This window comes from Spermophilus citellus (assembly GCF_964194105.1).
Source record: "Spermophilus citellus genome assembly, chromosome: 3".
In the NCBI taxonomy this organism is placed as follows: domain Eukaryota; kingdom Metazoa; phylum Chordata; class Mammalia; order Rodentia; family Sciuridae; genus Spermophilus; species Spermophilus citellus.
The window spans coordinates 125887649-125902316 of NC_138184.1; the positions used below are offsets into that span (position 1 = coordinate 125887649).

Genomic DNA, 14668 nt, shown 5'->3' on the forward strand with positions numbered 1-14668 from the left:
GGGTCCTTAGTACAAACCACAGCAAGGCACAGACCTTTTTGAGTCAGTGGATCTTAGATGTAGTCCAGTCCCTGCAGCATCAGCAGAAAACCTGGGAACTCACAGATTCTCTGTTTTCACTCCTGACTTTAATGAGCACTAAACCAACAGGAAACAGAATTTGGACTTTAGTGTATTGTATGACAGAATGAATGGGGTGGTTAGCTTGCTAGTGATTGATGGGAGGCCTAGAAAGGCCACTGGGGTGTGACCTCAATTATTTGGTAACATGGAGGGCAATTTAGAGTTTTATTCCATTTACTAAGCCAAAAAGTCTTGGGTAGAGATGTGGCTTTCATGAATTCTGCAGCCTGGACTCACCTCCTACTTCCCTATTTTACATGTCTGCCTTTAAAGGTGTCTTATGTTTAATTCTACACTCACAGTCTTGCATTTACCCCCTCCCTCTTTGGGTCTGCTTTCCACATGTGAAAGATATACTTTTCCATGTTCAACCCCCCCCCCCCCCCACCTGCCTGCTCTTGTGTTACCAGGAGGCTATGCACATAGTAGGTGCTAGGAAATAGTAATTGAAGTTAGCGTTCTACAAATCAGTTTCTCATAGAGGCATCTGTAGACTCTCTGACACCTGAGTTTTTACATAAAACTGGGTGTTACGCCTCTAGATCAGAGTAGATCCCCATCCAAGTGATTGGAATTTACTAGAAGAGTTCAAAGCAGCTGGATGTCCTGTTTTCAGTGCTATTTCTCTTCCCTCTTCAATATTTTATTAGTTTTTTTCTAATTACATCAATCAGTTTCACTTGCAAGGTTGCTTTTTGCTGGGCTTTTTTTTTTTTTTTATGTACATTCCAAAAGGAGAAGGTGACCTTTGAGGTGAGGTTAGGGGACATTTCTGCCACCTCCTTGCTCAGGTTCAGCTACACGTAGTCTTAGCCCTGCTTCCTGCAAGAAGAGAGTAGGGCAAGGGAATGGACAGGGATGGTGGTGGTGTGTCCAAGCCCCCTCTGGTCATCAAGGGAGGCTGGAGATGCTTCTTGTTGTTTAATTGCTCTCCAAATGATCACCACACATCTCAGACCTTAAAGATGGCGTCAGAGTGAGGAAACCGTAACAGTACCATGAGGAGGTGACTTAAACAACTGACATTTATTTCTTATAGTACTGATGGTTGGACATCCAAGATCAAGGTGTGGATGGGGTTGGTGTCTTTCGAGGCCATCTCTCCTTTGCTTGTAGATGGCATGTTCCCCGCCTTGTCTTCACGCAGTCATCCTTCTGTGTGTGTCTGTGTTCTAATTTCACCTTTATATTGACAACTGTTGTATTAGATTAGGGTTCACCCCAACTACCCCATTTAAACACTAATCACCTTGTTAAAGAACCCCATCTCCAAATACAGTCTCGTCTGAGATTTTGGAGATGAGGGCTTCAAGCTTTGGAGGTCTAAAGAATGCATTTCAGCTCTTAACAGGTGGTGGCAAGTGGTCATGGCCTCCAGGTATGTGTGCTGCTGGTCTGTGATTCGGAGAATAATAAGTTATAATCTTGGAATTGTGGTCTTGATCATGGAAAATACTAACTAATGGAATAGATGGTTAGTTTCCCCCACTGACCTGTCCCTCTCTCATTAATCCATTCATGTTATAAATATTTGCCTCTGGTTCCATGTCCACTATGTGCTGGGGACACAGAGGTGCAGAGTGGTCTCTGTTGATGGAAAGTGCACTTTAGTGCATCCTGGTGGCGGAGTCCACCTTGCTTCTGAGCACTGACCCAGGGAGAGGATGGGAATGTCATGTGCAGCTGCCTTCTCCTTGCCGCCTCATTTTTTGGGATGTTGATTTCATAACCTCCCAGACACTTTCATGTCCCTTTAACTTTGGCCAGACAGTTTCTTTTGGGGAAAGGGTGTCAAATATGCTCACATAGAAAAGGGGGTCATAAGCCCTCCACCTTTTGGATATTTCCTGTGCCTCGAGGTGATGTATCTGGTTATGGAAGTCACAAGACTTTCTGCAGGAGCTTCTGGTGATGTGAGCCCAAAGCAAATTGCACCTCCAAGTGTTTCCCTGGGACAACCACAAAGATATTGGAAAAATTTAAAATACTCCTCATAGCAACATTCAAAAAAGTGAGAAATTGGAGACAAGGTCAGGTTTAGAAATGGGGGGGTGGTGTTTCTTTCCCCAGTTGGTTAATTGGACACCACGTGCTATTAAAAATTACATTGTAGAAGGGCTGGGGTTATGGCTCAGTGGTAGAGTGCTTACTTTGCACATGTGAGGCACTGGGTTCGATCCTCAGCACCATATATAAATAAATAAAGGTATTGTGTCCATCTACAACTAAAAAAAATTTTTAAAAATTACATTGTAGAAGAAAATAAAATGATATGAACATGGAATAAAGTAAGGGGATCCATCCTGTGTGTCTAATGTGGATTATGTTGGGTTGTGAGAGAGGGTATCAGACTGGATTCATCTGAGTCTTTTTGTAGGTGTCTATTTTCTGAATGTGATGGTGCCTACCTGTAATCCCAGCAATTCTGGAGCCTGAGGCAGAAAGATCACAAGTTCGAGGCCAGCCTCAGCAACATAGAGAGACCCTGTTTAAAAAAAAAAAGAAAAAAAGACTGGGGATGTAGCTGAGCACCCCTAGGTTCAATACTCTCCAGTACCAAAAAATAACTAAATAAAAATTTTCTGAAATTATTTATGACTTATCAAAAGAAAGAAAAAAGGGAGCATTTATTTTTAAAAAGCTCCTGTAGTTTCTTAAAGATGGACCACCCAGTACCAGATGGGATCCTAGACTGCAGCTGTGGCAGGTGGGGGGAATTAGAGAGGGTTCCTGACTCTCAAGCAGTGAGCGGGCACCCACGGGAAGGGACAGTTTGGCTGCGTGTTCCCCCTGCAGAAGGCTGTGTCTGTGGTTGTCTCCTGCTCACCTGCAGACAACTCCAGTTGCCCCCCACCCCATTCCATTACTCCCCTCAGTGCAGGCTGATTTTTTTCTTACTGTTCTCAGATCCAGTTTGTACTCTGAACATAGAAAAAGGGGTGGGGTGGGGGGGAAATGTCGTCAATTTCAAGAGGTTCCAGTGTTCTAAGCCTGGGCCTCCCACCCCTCATTCACACCCACACTGAAGCCCCTGAGTGGAGGACACGGTTGTCATTGTTTTAAACCACACTGTTATAAACATGTTTGATACTTAGATGGTGAAGTTGCCCTTTGGCAGCACTGAAGGTGACTTTCTGTCCACAGGTATGGGCACAGTGGGGAGGGACAGCTGGCCTTGGGCCCAGGGTCCTATCCTGGATGGATGAGGTTTCTGCTGAATAACTAGATGACCTTGACCTGAATGTTTCAGTAAGGAATTGAGTAAAATCCTTGTGATTTTTGTTTAAGTCTCTATGTTACATATGGGGTATGCTGACACTATTTTGCTGTGTTTAGGTGTGCATGGTACTCCAAGACCTCTCTCCTTTACCTTTTCTGGGTCACCTCTCTGAGTCGGATTATTCTAGGCTGGTCTAAGTAAAGGCTGTGCTGTCTGCAGCAGTGGAATTCATTCACTTTTGGTTCTAAAGTAAAGGACCAACTTTACCCTTCTTGGGACAGGGGAAGGTATGGGCCTGGCCTGAGATGTGTAATGGTCTCAGTATTCCCTGGACAGCCCCCTTGTCCAGTTGGGCGGGCCATTCAGGGATTCATTAGACCTCCCAAGGTCCTGTGACTGCTGTGCTTAGGGACAGGCCAGCTGCAGCTGGAGGTCAACCTTTCTGGCCAGGTTTGCTGACATCTGTGGGTCTCCAACCTTCTTGGTGGCTTCACAGCTCCCCTTGGCCCCCTGCGTCATGCAGATAAGATCCTGTGTTTGCCTACCCTGGATAGGGGGGAGGGGCAGTTCCCCTGAGGGATGCCGATGCTGTGCCTGTAGGATTGGCCTCCAGGCTCTTTGCAGGGCCTCTACCAGGATGAGAGGACACTTGAGAGTGGGCTTAGCACAGGCTGCTGACACCCTCCCACAGTGGAGAGCGTTCAGACCTCCGCCCCATTACAAGTGTTCTCTGCCTTCTAAAGAAAGTGGTTCTTCTGCCCTGCTGTATTTTTCAGTGTGGGTGACTAACCTCCTGGCTGGTTACCCCTGGCTGGTCACCACCTGCAGTGAGGGACTCTCCTTTGGGCTCTTTCTTTTCTAATTGACACATAATAATTTTACATATTTAGGGGATTCAGCATGGATGTTTCCATACATGTATATTATGTATAAAGATGAAATCAGGGTAATTAGCACATCTATCACCTCATACATTATCATTGTAAAAACATTCAAAGTTCTATAATCCAGTTACTTTGAAAGATACATTATTAATGACTATAATCACCTGATTGTGCTATGGAATGCTGAAACTTATTCCTCCTATCCTATTATAATTCTTTTTTTATTTTTTCTTTTTGTTTTTTTTTATTGTTGGTCGTTCAAAATATTACATAGTTCTTAATGTATCATATTTCACAATTTGATTCAAGTGGGTTATGAACTCCCATTTTTACCCCGTATACCGATTGCTGTATCACATCAGTTACACTTCCATTGATTTACATATTGCCATTCTAGTGTCTGATGTATTTTGCTGTCTATCCTATTCTCTACTATCCCCCTTCCCCTCCCCTCCCCTCCCCTTTTCTCTCTCTACCCCCTCTACTGTAAATCATTTCTTCCACTTGTATTATTCTTCTCTTACACCTCCTTTCCTCTTATATGTAATTTTGTATAACCCTGAGGAACACCTTCCATTTCCATGCGATTTCCCTTCTCACTCCCTTTCCCTCCCACCTCTCATCCCTGTTTAATGTTAATCTTCTTCTCAAGCTCTTGGTCCCTACCCTGTCCTTGGTTACTCCCCTTATATCAAAGAAGTCATTTGGCATTTGTTTTTTAAGGATTGCCTAGCTTCACTTAGCATAATCTGCTCTAATGCCATCCATTTCCCTCCAAATTCTATGATTTTGTCATTTTTTAATGCAGAGTAATACTCCATTGTGTATAAATGCCACATTTTTTTATCCATTCATCTATTGAAGGGCATCTAGGTTGGTTCCACAATCTTGCTATCGTGAATTGTGCTGCTATGAACATCGATGTAGCAGTGTCCCTGTAGCATGCTCTTATTAGGTCTTTAGGGAATAGACGGAGAAGGGGAATAGCTGAGTCAAATGGTGGTTCCATTCCCAGCTTTCCAAGAAATCTCCATACTGCTTTCCAAATTGGCTGCACCAATTTGCAGTCCTGCCAACAATGAACAAGTGGACCCTTTTCCCCGCATCCTCTCCAGAACTTGTTGTTGTTTGACTTCCTAATGGCTGCCAATCTTACTGGAGTGAGATGGTATCTTAGGGTGGTTTTGATTTGCATTTCTCTGACTGCTAGCGATGTTGAGCATTTTTTCATGTTCTTATTGATTGATTGTATGTCCTCCTCTGAGAAGTGTCTGTTCAGGTCCTTGGCCCATTTGTTGATTGGGTTATTTGTTATCTTATTGTCTAATTTTTTGAGTTCTTTGTATACTCTGGATATTAGGGCTCTATCTGAACTGTGTGGAGTAAAGATTTGTTCCCAGGATGTAGGCTCCCTGTTTATCTCTCTTATTGTTTCTTTTGCTGAGAAAAAACTTTTTAGTTTGAGTAAGTCCCATTTGTTGATTCTAGTTATTAACTCTTGCGCTATGGGTGTCCTATTGAGGAATTTGGAGTCCGACCCCACAGTATGTAGATCATAGCCAACTTTTTCTTCTATCAGACGCCGTGTCTCTGATTTAATATCAAGCTCCTTGATCCATTTTGAGTTAACTTTTGTGCATGGCTAGAGAAAGGGATTCAGTTTCATTTTGATGCAAATGGATTTCCAGTTTTCCCAGCACCATTTGTTGAAGATGCTATCCTTCCTCCATTGCGTGCTTTTAGCCCCTTTATCAAATATAAGATAGTTGTAGTTTTGTGGATTGGTTACTGTGTCCTCTATTCTGTACCATTGGTCCACCCGCCTGTTTTGGTACCAGTACCATGCTGTTTTTGTTACTATTGCTCTGTAGTATAGTTTGAAGTCTGGTATTGCTATAACGCCTGATTCACACTTCCTGCTTAGCATTGTTTTTGCTATTCTGGGTCTTTTATTATTCCATATGAATTTCATGATTGTTTTATCTATTTCTACAAAAAATGCTGTTGGGATTTTGATTGGCATTGCATTGAACTTATAGAGAACTTTTGGTAATATCGCCATTTTGATGATGTTAGTTCTGCCTATCCATGAACAGGGTATATTTTTCCATCTTCTGAGGTCTTCTTCTATATCTCTCTTTAGGGTTCTGTAGTTTTCATTGTATAAGTCTTTCACCTCTTTTGTTAGGTTGATTCCCAAGTATTTTATTTTTTGGGGGGATATTGTGAATGGAGTAGTTGTCCTCATTTCCGTTTCAGAGGATTTGTCGCTGATATACAGGAATGCATTTGATTTATGCGTGTTGATTTTATATCCTGCCACTTTGCTGAATTCATTTATTAGCTCTAATAGTTTCTTTGTAGACCCTTTTGGGTCTGCTAGGTATAGAATCATGCCATCTGCAAATAGTGATAATTTAAGTTCTTCTTTTCCTATTTTTATGCCTTTAATTTCTTTCATCTGTCTAATTGCTTTGGCTAGTGTTTCAAGGACTATGTTGAACAGAAGTGGTGAGAGAGGGCATCCCTGTCTTGTTCCAGATTTTAGAGGGAATGCCTTCAATTTTTCTCCATTCAGAATGATGCTGGCCTGTGGCTTATCATAGATTGCTTTTACAATTGTGAGGTATGATCCTGTTATCCCTAATTTTTCTAGAGTTTTGAACATAAAGGGATGTTGTACTTTGTCGAATGCTTTTTCTGCATCTATCGAGATGATCATATGGTTCTTATTTTTAAGTCTATTGATGTGGTGAATAACATTTATTGATTTCCGTATATTGAACCAGCCTTGCATCCCAGGGATGAATCCTACTTGATCATGATGCACAATTTTTTTGATATGTTTTTGAATCCGATTCGCCAGAATTTTATTGAGGATTTTTGCATCTAGGTTCATTAGAGATATTGGTCTGTAGTTTTCTTTCTTTGAAGTGTCTTTGTCTGGTTTAGGAATCAGGGTGATGTTGGCCTCCTAGAATGTATTTGGAAGTTCTCCCTCTTTTTCTATTTCCTGAAATAGCTTGAAAAGTATTGGTGCTAGTTCCTCTTTAAAGGTTTTGTAAAACTCTGCTGTATACCCATCCGGTCCTGGGCTTTTCTTAGTTGATAGTCTTTTGATGGTTTCTTCTATTTCCTCTATTGTTATTGGTCTCTTTAGGTTGTCTATATCCTCCTGACTCAATCTGAACAGATCATATGACTTAAGAAATTTATCTATGCCTTCACTATCTTCTATTTTATTGGAGTATAAGGATTCAAAATAATTTCTGATTATCTTCTGTATTTCTGAAGTGTCTGTTGTGATGTTGCCTTTTTCATCCCGTATGCTAGTAATTTGGGTTCTCTCTCTTCTTCTCTTCGTTAGCATGGCTAAGGGTCTGTCGATTTTATTTATTTTTTCAAAGAACCAACTTTTAGTTTTGTCAATTTTTTCAATTGTTTCTTTTGTTTCGATTTCATTAATTTCAGCTCTGATTTTAATTATTTCTTGCCTTCTACTTCTTTTGCTGTTGTTTTGCTCTTCTTTTTCTAGGATTTTGAGATGAAGTATGAGATCATTTATTTGTTGGTTTTTTCTTTTTTAAGGAATGAACTCCAAGCAATGAATTTTCCTCTTAGAACTGCTTTCAATGTGTCCCATAGATTCCGATATGTTGTGTCTGTGTTTTCATTTAACTCTAAGAAGTTTTTAATTTCCTCCTTGATGTCTTCTAAAACCCATTGATCATTCAGTAACCTATTGTTCATTCTCCAAGTGATGCATGATTTTTCCTTCCTTCTTTTATCGTTGATTTTCAGTTTCATTCCATTATGATCAGATAAGATGCATGGTATTATCTCTACTCCTTTATATTGTCTAAGAGTTGCCCTGTGACATAATATATGATCTATTTTTGAGAAGGATCCATGTGCTGCTGAGAAAAAAGTGTAACTACTTGATGTTGGGTGGTATATTCTATATATGTCAATTAAGTCTAGGTTGTTAATTGTGTTATTGAGTTCTATAGTTTCCTTATTTAACTTTTGTTTGGAAGATCTGTCCAGTGGTGAGAGAGGTGTGTTGAAGTCTCCCATGATTATTGTATGGTGGTCTATTAGACTCTTGAACTTGAGAAGAGTTTGCTTGATGAACATAGCTGCACCATTGTTTGGGGCATATATATTTATGATTGTTATGTCTTGTTGGTGTATGGTTCCCTTGAGCAGTATGTAGTGTCCCTCTTTATCCCTTTTGATTAACTTTGGCTTGAAATCTATTTTATTAGATATGAGTATGGACACTCCTGCTTGTTTCCGCAGTCCATATGAGTGGTATGATTTTTCCCAACATTTCACCTTCAGTCTATGTATGCTGTAGGCAGCATATTGTTGGGTCTTGTTTTGTGATCCATTCAACTAGCCTGTGTCTCTTAATTGGTGAGTTTAAGCCATTAACATTTAGGGTTATTATTGAGATATGGTTTGTTCTTCCAGCCATATTTGTTTATTAATGTTACTAAACCTGATTTGTTTTCCTCTTTGATTACTTTCCCCCCTTTACTGTCCTACCTCCCAGTGTTGGTTTTCAATGTTATTTTCTATTTCCTCTTCCTGTAATGTTTTGCCAAGGATTTTTTGAAGAGATGGTTTTCTAGCTGCGAATTCTTTTAACTTTTGTTTATCGTGGAAGATTTTAATTTCATCTTCCATCCTGAAGCTTAATTTCGCCGGATACACGATTCTTGGTTGGAACCCATTTTCTTTCAGTGTTTGAAATATGTTATTCCAGGATCTTCTAGCTTTCAGAGTCTGTGTTGAGAGATCAGCTGTTATCCTGATTGGTTTACCCCTAAATGTAATCTGCTTCCTTTCTCTTGTAGGTTTTAAAATTCTCTCCTTATTCTGTATGTTGGACATCTTCATTATAATGTGTCTAGGTGTGGATCTCTGATGATTTTGCACATTCGGCGTCCTGTAGGCTTCTAGGATTTGGGATTCTGTTTCATTCTTCAAGTCTGGGAAGTTTTCTCGTATTATTTCATTGAATGGATTGTTTATTCCTTTGGTTTGGAGCTCTGTGCCTTCCTGTATCCCAATGACTCTTAAGTTTGGTCTTTTAATGTTATCCCATATTTCTTGGATGTTCTGCTCATGGTTTCTTAGCAGACTTGCTGAGCTGTCTATGTTCTTTTCAAGTTGAAATACTTTGTCTTCATTGTCTGATGTTCTATTTTCTAAGTGATCTATTCTGCTGGTAGTATTCTCAGTTGAGTTTTTAAGTTGGTTTATTGCTTCCTGCATTTCTAGGATTTCTATTTGTTTGTTTTTTATTACCTCTATCTCCCTGTGAAATTGATCTTTTACTTCCTGGATTTGTTTATGTAGTTCCTTGTCAAAGTGATCTTTCATTGTCTGATTTTGCTGTCTCATGTCTTCCTTGAGACTCCAGATCATCTGAAGCATGTATATCCTGAACTCTTTTTCTGACATTCCATCTGTTGCAGCTATTACCTCTTCTAAAGTTGAGTTGACCTGCATTGCTTGTGGTCCTTTCTTTCTTTGTCTTTTCATACTCCTCGCGTTTCTTTCTGCTTGGTGAAACTGTTGTGTTTTTGAAATTTTCCCCCTATTTATTTATATTGCTCTTGTATAGTTGTGAAATCTCCCTTGCTGGGCGGGTAGTGGCTGTGCTCCTCCTCTAATTAGGGTGATCTGTCTACCACACTGGTCGGTCGCAGGTCTGCCCACCCTGCGGGCGCGGGTGGCGGTTCTGCTCTGCCCCCACTCCAATTGTGGTGATGTAACTACCACGCCCTCGGGTCGTTGGTCCTGATCCGGATGTGGGCGGCAGCTCTGGTCCGCCCCTACTCCAATTGGTGTGACGTGTCTACCACGCTGGCAGGCCTCTAGGCCTGTTCCGCCGGTGGGTCGCAGGTCTGCCTACCTTGCGGGCTCGGGCGGCAGTTCTGCTCAGCCCCCACTCCCAGTGGGGGTACCTGACTGCCTCTCCAACGGGTCGCTGGGCCTTTTCTGGACACGGGCGTCAGCTCTGCTCCACCCCCACTCCAACCAGTGTGACGTGACTGCCTAGGTGCTACTTGTCTACCACACTGGCAGGCTACTGGGCCTGTCCTGCCAGTGGGTCGCAGGTCTGCCTACCTTGCAAGCTCAGACGGCGGCTCTGCACAGCCCCTACTCCAAATGGGGTGACTTGGCTACCACGCCGTCGGGTTGCTGGTCCTGTTCTAGGCGTGGGCGGCTACTCTCTCCGGCCCCAGCTGCAGTTGGGGTGACATGATACCATGCCGGCGGGTCACTTGGCCTGCTCTGGGCGCAGGCGGCAGCTCCACTCTGCCCCCCTGGCCCCCACAGCACCCAGCAGGACCCGGACCGAGAAGCAGTCCCCGCAGGTTCCCCAGCCCTGGGCCAAAGCAGCTTCGGGAGCCAGAACCCGGCCTCTCTGATCCCAGCCACGCTCCTCTAGGAGCAGGCTCCAAGGAGCGACCCCCACGGGTTCCCCAGCCCCAGGCCAAAACTGTTCCAGGAGTCAGGGCCCAGCCGCCCCGAGCTCAGCGCACGCTCCACTTGTAGCTGGCCTCAACACGCAGTCTCCGCAGGTTCCCCAGCCCTGGGCCAAAGCAGCCCGGGGAACCAGAATCCGGCTGCTCAGAGCCCGGCGCACGCCTTGCCAGGAGCGAGCCCCAAGGAGTATTCTCCACAGGTTCTCCAGCCCCGAGCTTGAGCGATCTGTCTGCAAGATGCAGGCAAATACCAGCCTGAAATCACCTGTTCCGTAGCTGAATGAGCTGAGATCAGTAGAAAACAGGGATGATTACATCAGCTCTCCAAGATGGCGGCTGCTGTCCTCCTCCGTGGTCCGACCGGTGTCGAGAATCGAACTGGACCGCTTCTCTCCTCTGTCTCAAAGCCGGAACTCAGCAGTAAGCACGGCCATTGCACCACTGGCAGGAGCCCCCAGAATCCGCATTGCTGCACTCCCGCTCTGGCACCTCGCTGCTTCCCAGCGCACGCCGCAGACTCCAGCTGCGGGGCAATCCGCCGATCAGGTCCTATTATAATTCTGTACCAGGTTCTTGATGGTATTTGTGAGAGTTCCAGGTCTCCAAGACCTGTGTGTTCTCTCTCAACATGAAGTCCTCAGGGCCACATGGCCACCCTGGCTGCCACCCTGGCTGCCACCCTGTGGAATACAGGAGCTTCCACATCATTGTGCCTCATTTATAAAATGCAGGAGTTAGACTAAAGATGACCATCTTATTCCATGAGCTGGGCTGGTGACAGTGGGTGGGGCTGGTGACAACTGTGGAGCCTAGGTCTTGGTACTTGGCTGGCAGCATCTCATCTCTGCTGGGTTCCTGTGAAGGCAACAGAATCAGCGCATTTCAAAGAAGTGAAAACTGATGCTTGGAAGAATAGAAAGTCTTCTTGATGTCCCCCAGTCTGATGAGTGTGGATAGTCTTTTAAATCGGGACAGATGGTCCTATTTAGGCTCCCAACCCCCACTGCCCTCTGTGCTTCCTGCCTCAAGGTGGGCAGATGGGGCACTCCATTAGTCCTTATCTCGGGGTGGGGTCCCTTTGCATCTGGCCTAGAAGGAGACCACATATGACTTCCTATGGAGAAGGCACTGACTGTGGTGCCCAGTTAGGGGGCACAGGGGAACTGAATGGTGCCCTTCCTATCTCTCTTCCCTTTGTTCTCTTTCTATGTCATGAAATGATTAAGAAAAATAAAAGAACACAGGTGCATATAAGGCATGGTTATAAAATGAACACACACGAATCTCCCTGTCAGTTTCAGGGACAAGACTGACCGTGTCATGATCAAGTCCAGTTTAAGCAGCTGCAATGGGCACTTCTGACAGCTGAGGACAGAGACAGGCTGGTGTTCTGGGCTGGCTGCCACCCGTTTGCTGCCCTTCCTCTCAGCCAGGAGTGCTAAGTGATAGATTAAACCCAGCCTCAGGGAGGTTGGGTGCCCTTTAAAGTCCCCGCTGTCACCAAGATCCGTGCAGAGTGTAGTCCAGCCACAATCTCCCTTTTTGTTTTGGCCTCCAGGAAACACAGAACCGGTTGAGCGCCTAGTTCCCTTAGCCAAAGAGCTTTTATGACATAGCCCTTTCTCCTCCCCCCATCGTTGTCTTTGACCCTGGTTTTGTGCATTCATTTATTGGTTTGGTTTTTTTCTATTGATTGTATTAAATTCCTTGATAAGTCATATCAAATTCTGCTTGGAATGAGTGGAACAAAAAATGAACTAAAAAAGAAGCAGAGAACAGGAGGGAAGGAAGGAGAGGGGGAGGGAGGCAGGTAGATGCCAAGCACTAGTTGGGCTCTGGGTTTTAGGGGTAAGCACCTGCTTTCCCAAGAACTTGTGGGGTTTTTAATTCCTGGGGGTAAAAAACCCCTGTCATGCCTGTGTGTATCTGCACCTGTGGAAGGTGGGTCTACGTGGAGCCTGGGTCTGGGCTGGTCCCCAAAAGGATGCAGCCTGGTCAGCTTCCTGGTCAGACAGCTCTGCTTGGACAGCACTGCTCTTGTTCCACCAGTCCTTGGCAGGTTGGCCTGCAGCCTCCGGCTGCCATCGTCCTTGCCTGTGAGCAAGCATGCGTACTCACCTTGGGGCCGGGCGCACCTGCCTGCTCCTCCTGGCTGCCGTCTCGGAACCTCCACACTTGGAGGGCTCTCCCACTTGCCAGGCCTCTCCAGCTGCCTCCCTTGTGCCCAGAGCTGGGACATTAGCTGGAAGAGGAGGCTTAGACTTTGACTGAAAGCAGCAGAAGGAGCCATGCAATAGGAGGAGCTGCTTCTGGAAGGAGCAGCAGCCCTGGCCACATAGCCCCTGCTGAGCACAGTGAGTTCCTGTCTGCCAAGAGGTAAGGGTGGTCTGCTGCGCCTTTGAGGACTGCCCTTGCCGCCCTGACTGGGAAGTTTATTTTGTGAGAATAGCAAAGGGGAGCTTCAGATTTGATTGTAAATACTCACTTCTCTGTCACTTCTGAGTCCAGTGCTTGTCTCTCCCTCTCCTTGTCTATCGGCCTCAGCTCCCTCATTCCATATGGTTCTAAACCAGTTAGACCTCCTGAACGGGGTGGCAGGATTCTGCAAATCTTGTGTTACAAATACTCATAGACATCATCTCAGTCTGGGCTAGATGTTGTTTCTCATAGTTGAGCTCAGTGGTGAAATGATGTTATTTTAATTTTCCAACTTGAGTTGGGGATATTTTAATTTCACAATTTCTGTAATCACTACTTGAGTTTAAGAAAAAAAAAATCAAGTCTGGTAATTCTGATAATTCTCTCTCTCTCTCTCTCTCTCTCTTAGTATCCTCATTATGGAAAGGGGATAAAGGGCCTTACTGACTGTATGACTTCTGAAAAATCACTTACCCTCTCTGAGCTTTATTCCTCCCTCTGTTAAAAGCAGGGCCGGAGTCACAGCTACACTGTGGTGACTATTGAGTCTACACTAGACCTCATAATAGTTTGTGGGGGAAATTCATTTCAGGAGCCCAATCCTGCTTAGCACACAAATAAAATGTTTGGATTAGTGGCTAATATTTATTTAGCCCTTATCTTTGAAGCCTTTTATATGTGTTAACTTATTGAATCCTGCCAATAATATTGTTCTTCTCTCCTTTCCCAAATGAGGAAACTGAGTTACAGAGAGGGTGCATACATGCCCAAGGTTAGATAGCTAGTCAAGGAGTGGAGTTGGCTTCCATCCAGGGCATTAAGATCGCAAAGCATGTGTGCATGTCCCCTGTGACCTGTGTGCTGAGGAGTGAAGGAATAAGTAGACAGACAGACACATGATGCTGTTGTTTTTCATCCGAGTGTGGCTGATCGCTTCTATTTTATTTTTTCTCCATTTGCTTTGGGAAATAAAGCAGAATGTGCAGAGGTGTCTCAGTCAGGTCTATGTCATTGTCCCCACCCCCAGTGCTGGGATCTGTGTGTCTCATCACCGAGCCGTGAAGTCCTGCTTCCTTGTGGCTTTGGCCACTGCTATGATTCCTTTTCAAGGAGCCGTGTACAGTGCAGGCTGTCAGTGCTGGTTGGGCTGCTGGGACAGCACACAGTCCTGGCGATGCTGGGGAAGCTGGCATTCCTCCCATGTTCAGGCCTTGCTCAGCCTCCTAATATGGCATGCACAAAAGGGCTTTCTTTCCCTGCTCTTCCCTAAAAGCCTGCAGGGATGAGGGGAGGCCAGCAGCTGGGTGCTATGTTTTGTCTGCCCTGCTTCATGGGTGTTGGCTCCTCTGAAGCCTCATTGGCCCTGGGTGAGTGACACCCTGTGGGCAGCCTCCTGGATGAGGGATTGAGACCTCTGTTCCTTGCTGCTCCTAGGGAGGTGGGATGCTAAGAGGACCACTAATCATCTTGGGGATGACAAGAGTAAGTATGAGCAAGAATAGGTTATGATAACCAGGATC

The 14668-nt window shown here is 44.6% G+C and overlaps 2 protein-coding genes across 13 annotated transcripts in view; one reads left to right on the top strand and one right to left on the bottom strand.

Annotated features, from left to right (window-relative positions):
- The window catches only part of TNS3 (tensin 3), a 275924-nt gene that overhangs the window by 106573 nt on the left and 154683 nt on the right, over positions 1-14668 (top strand). Inside the window, exon 1 of one of the 8 annotated variants that reach the window (XM_081287961.1) lies at positions 12960-13106. The exons of the other annotated variants lie outside the window; for them this stretch is intronic. The gene's annotated coding sequence lies outside the window, so the exon portion shown is untranslated. Of the gene's footprint in view, positions 1-12959; positions 13107-14668 lie in introns of those variants that run through there. 8 annotated transcript variants of the gene reach the window in all.
- On the bottom strand, positions 1149-13251 carry LOC308645660 (uncharacterized protein; the record flags this gene model as incomplete). Of its 5 annotated transcripts, none has more annotated exons than XR_014021258.1 (5): positions 1149-1518; positions 1617-2072; positions 2532-2608; positions 12682-12824; positions 13216-13251. XR_014021258.1 is itself a non-coding variant. In XM_081287965.1 (5 exons), 5 exons carry the CDS (start codon positions 13018-13020, stop codon positions 1489-1491), a joined length of 489 nt encoding a protein of 162 aa, XP_081144091.1. In that variant the 3' UTR covers positions 1152-1488. The 5 variants fall into 5 exon arrangements, 1 of the variants encoding a protein (XP_081144091.1); XR_014021259.1 differs by lacking the exons at positions 12682-12824; positions 13216-13251 and adding an exon at positions 12849-12962 and having other exon boundaries at positions 1152-1518; positions 1617-1710; positions 1929-2072; XM_081287965.1 differs by lacking the exons at positions 12682-12824; positions 13216-13251 and adding an exon at positions 12849-13020 and having other exon boundaries at positions 1152-1518; positions 1617-1710; positions 1957-2072.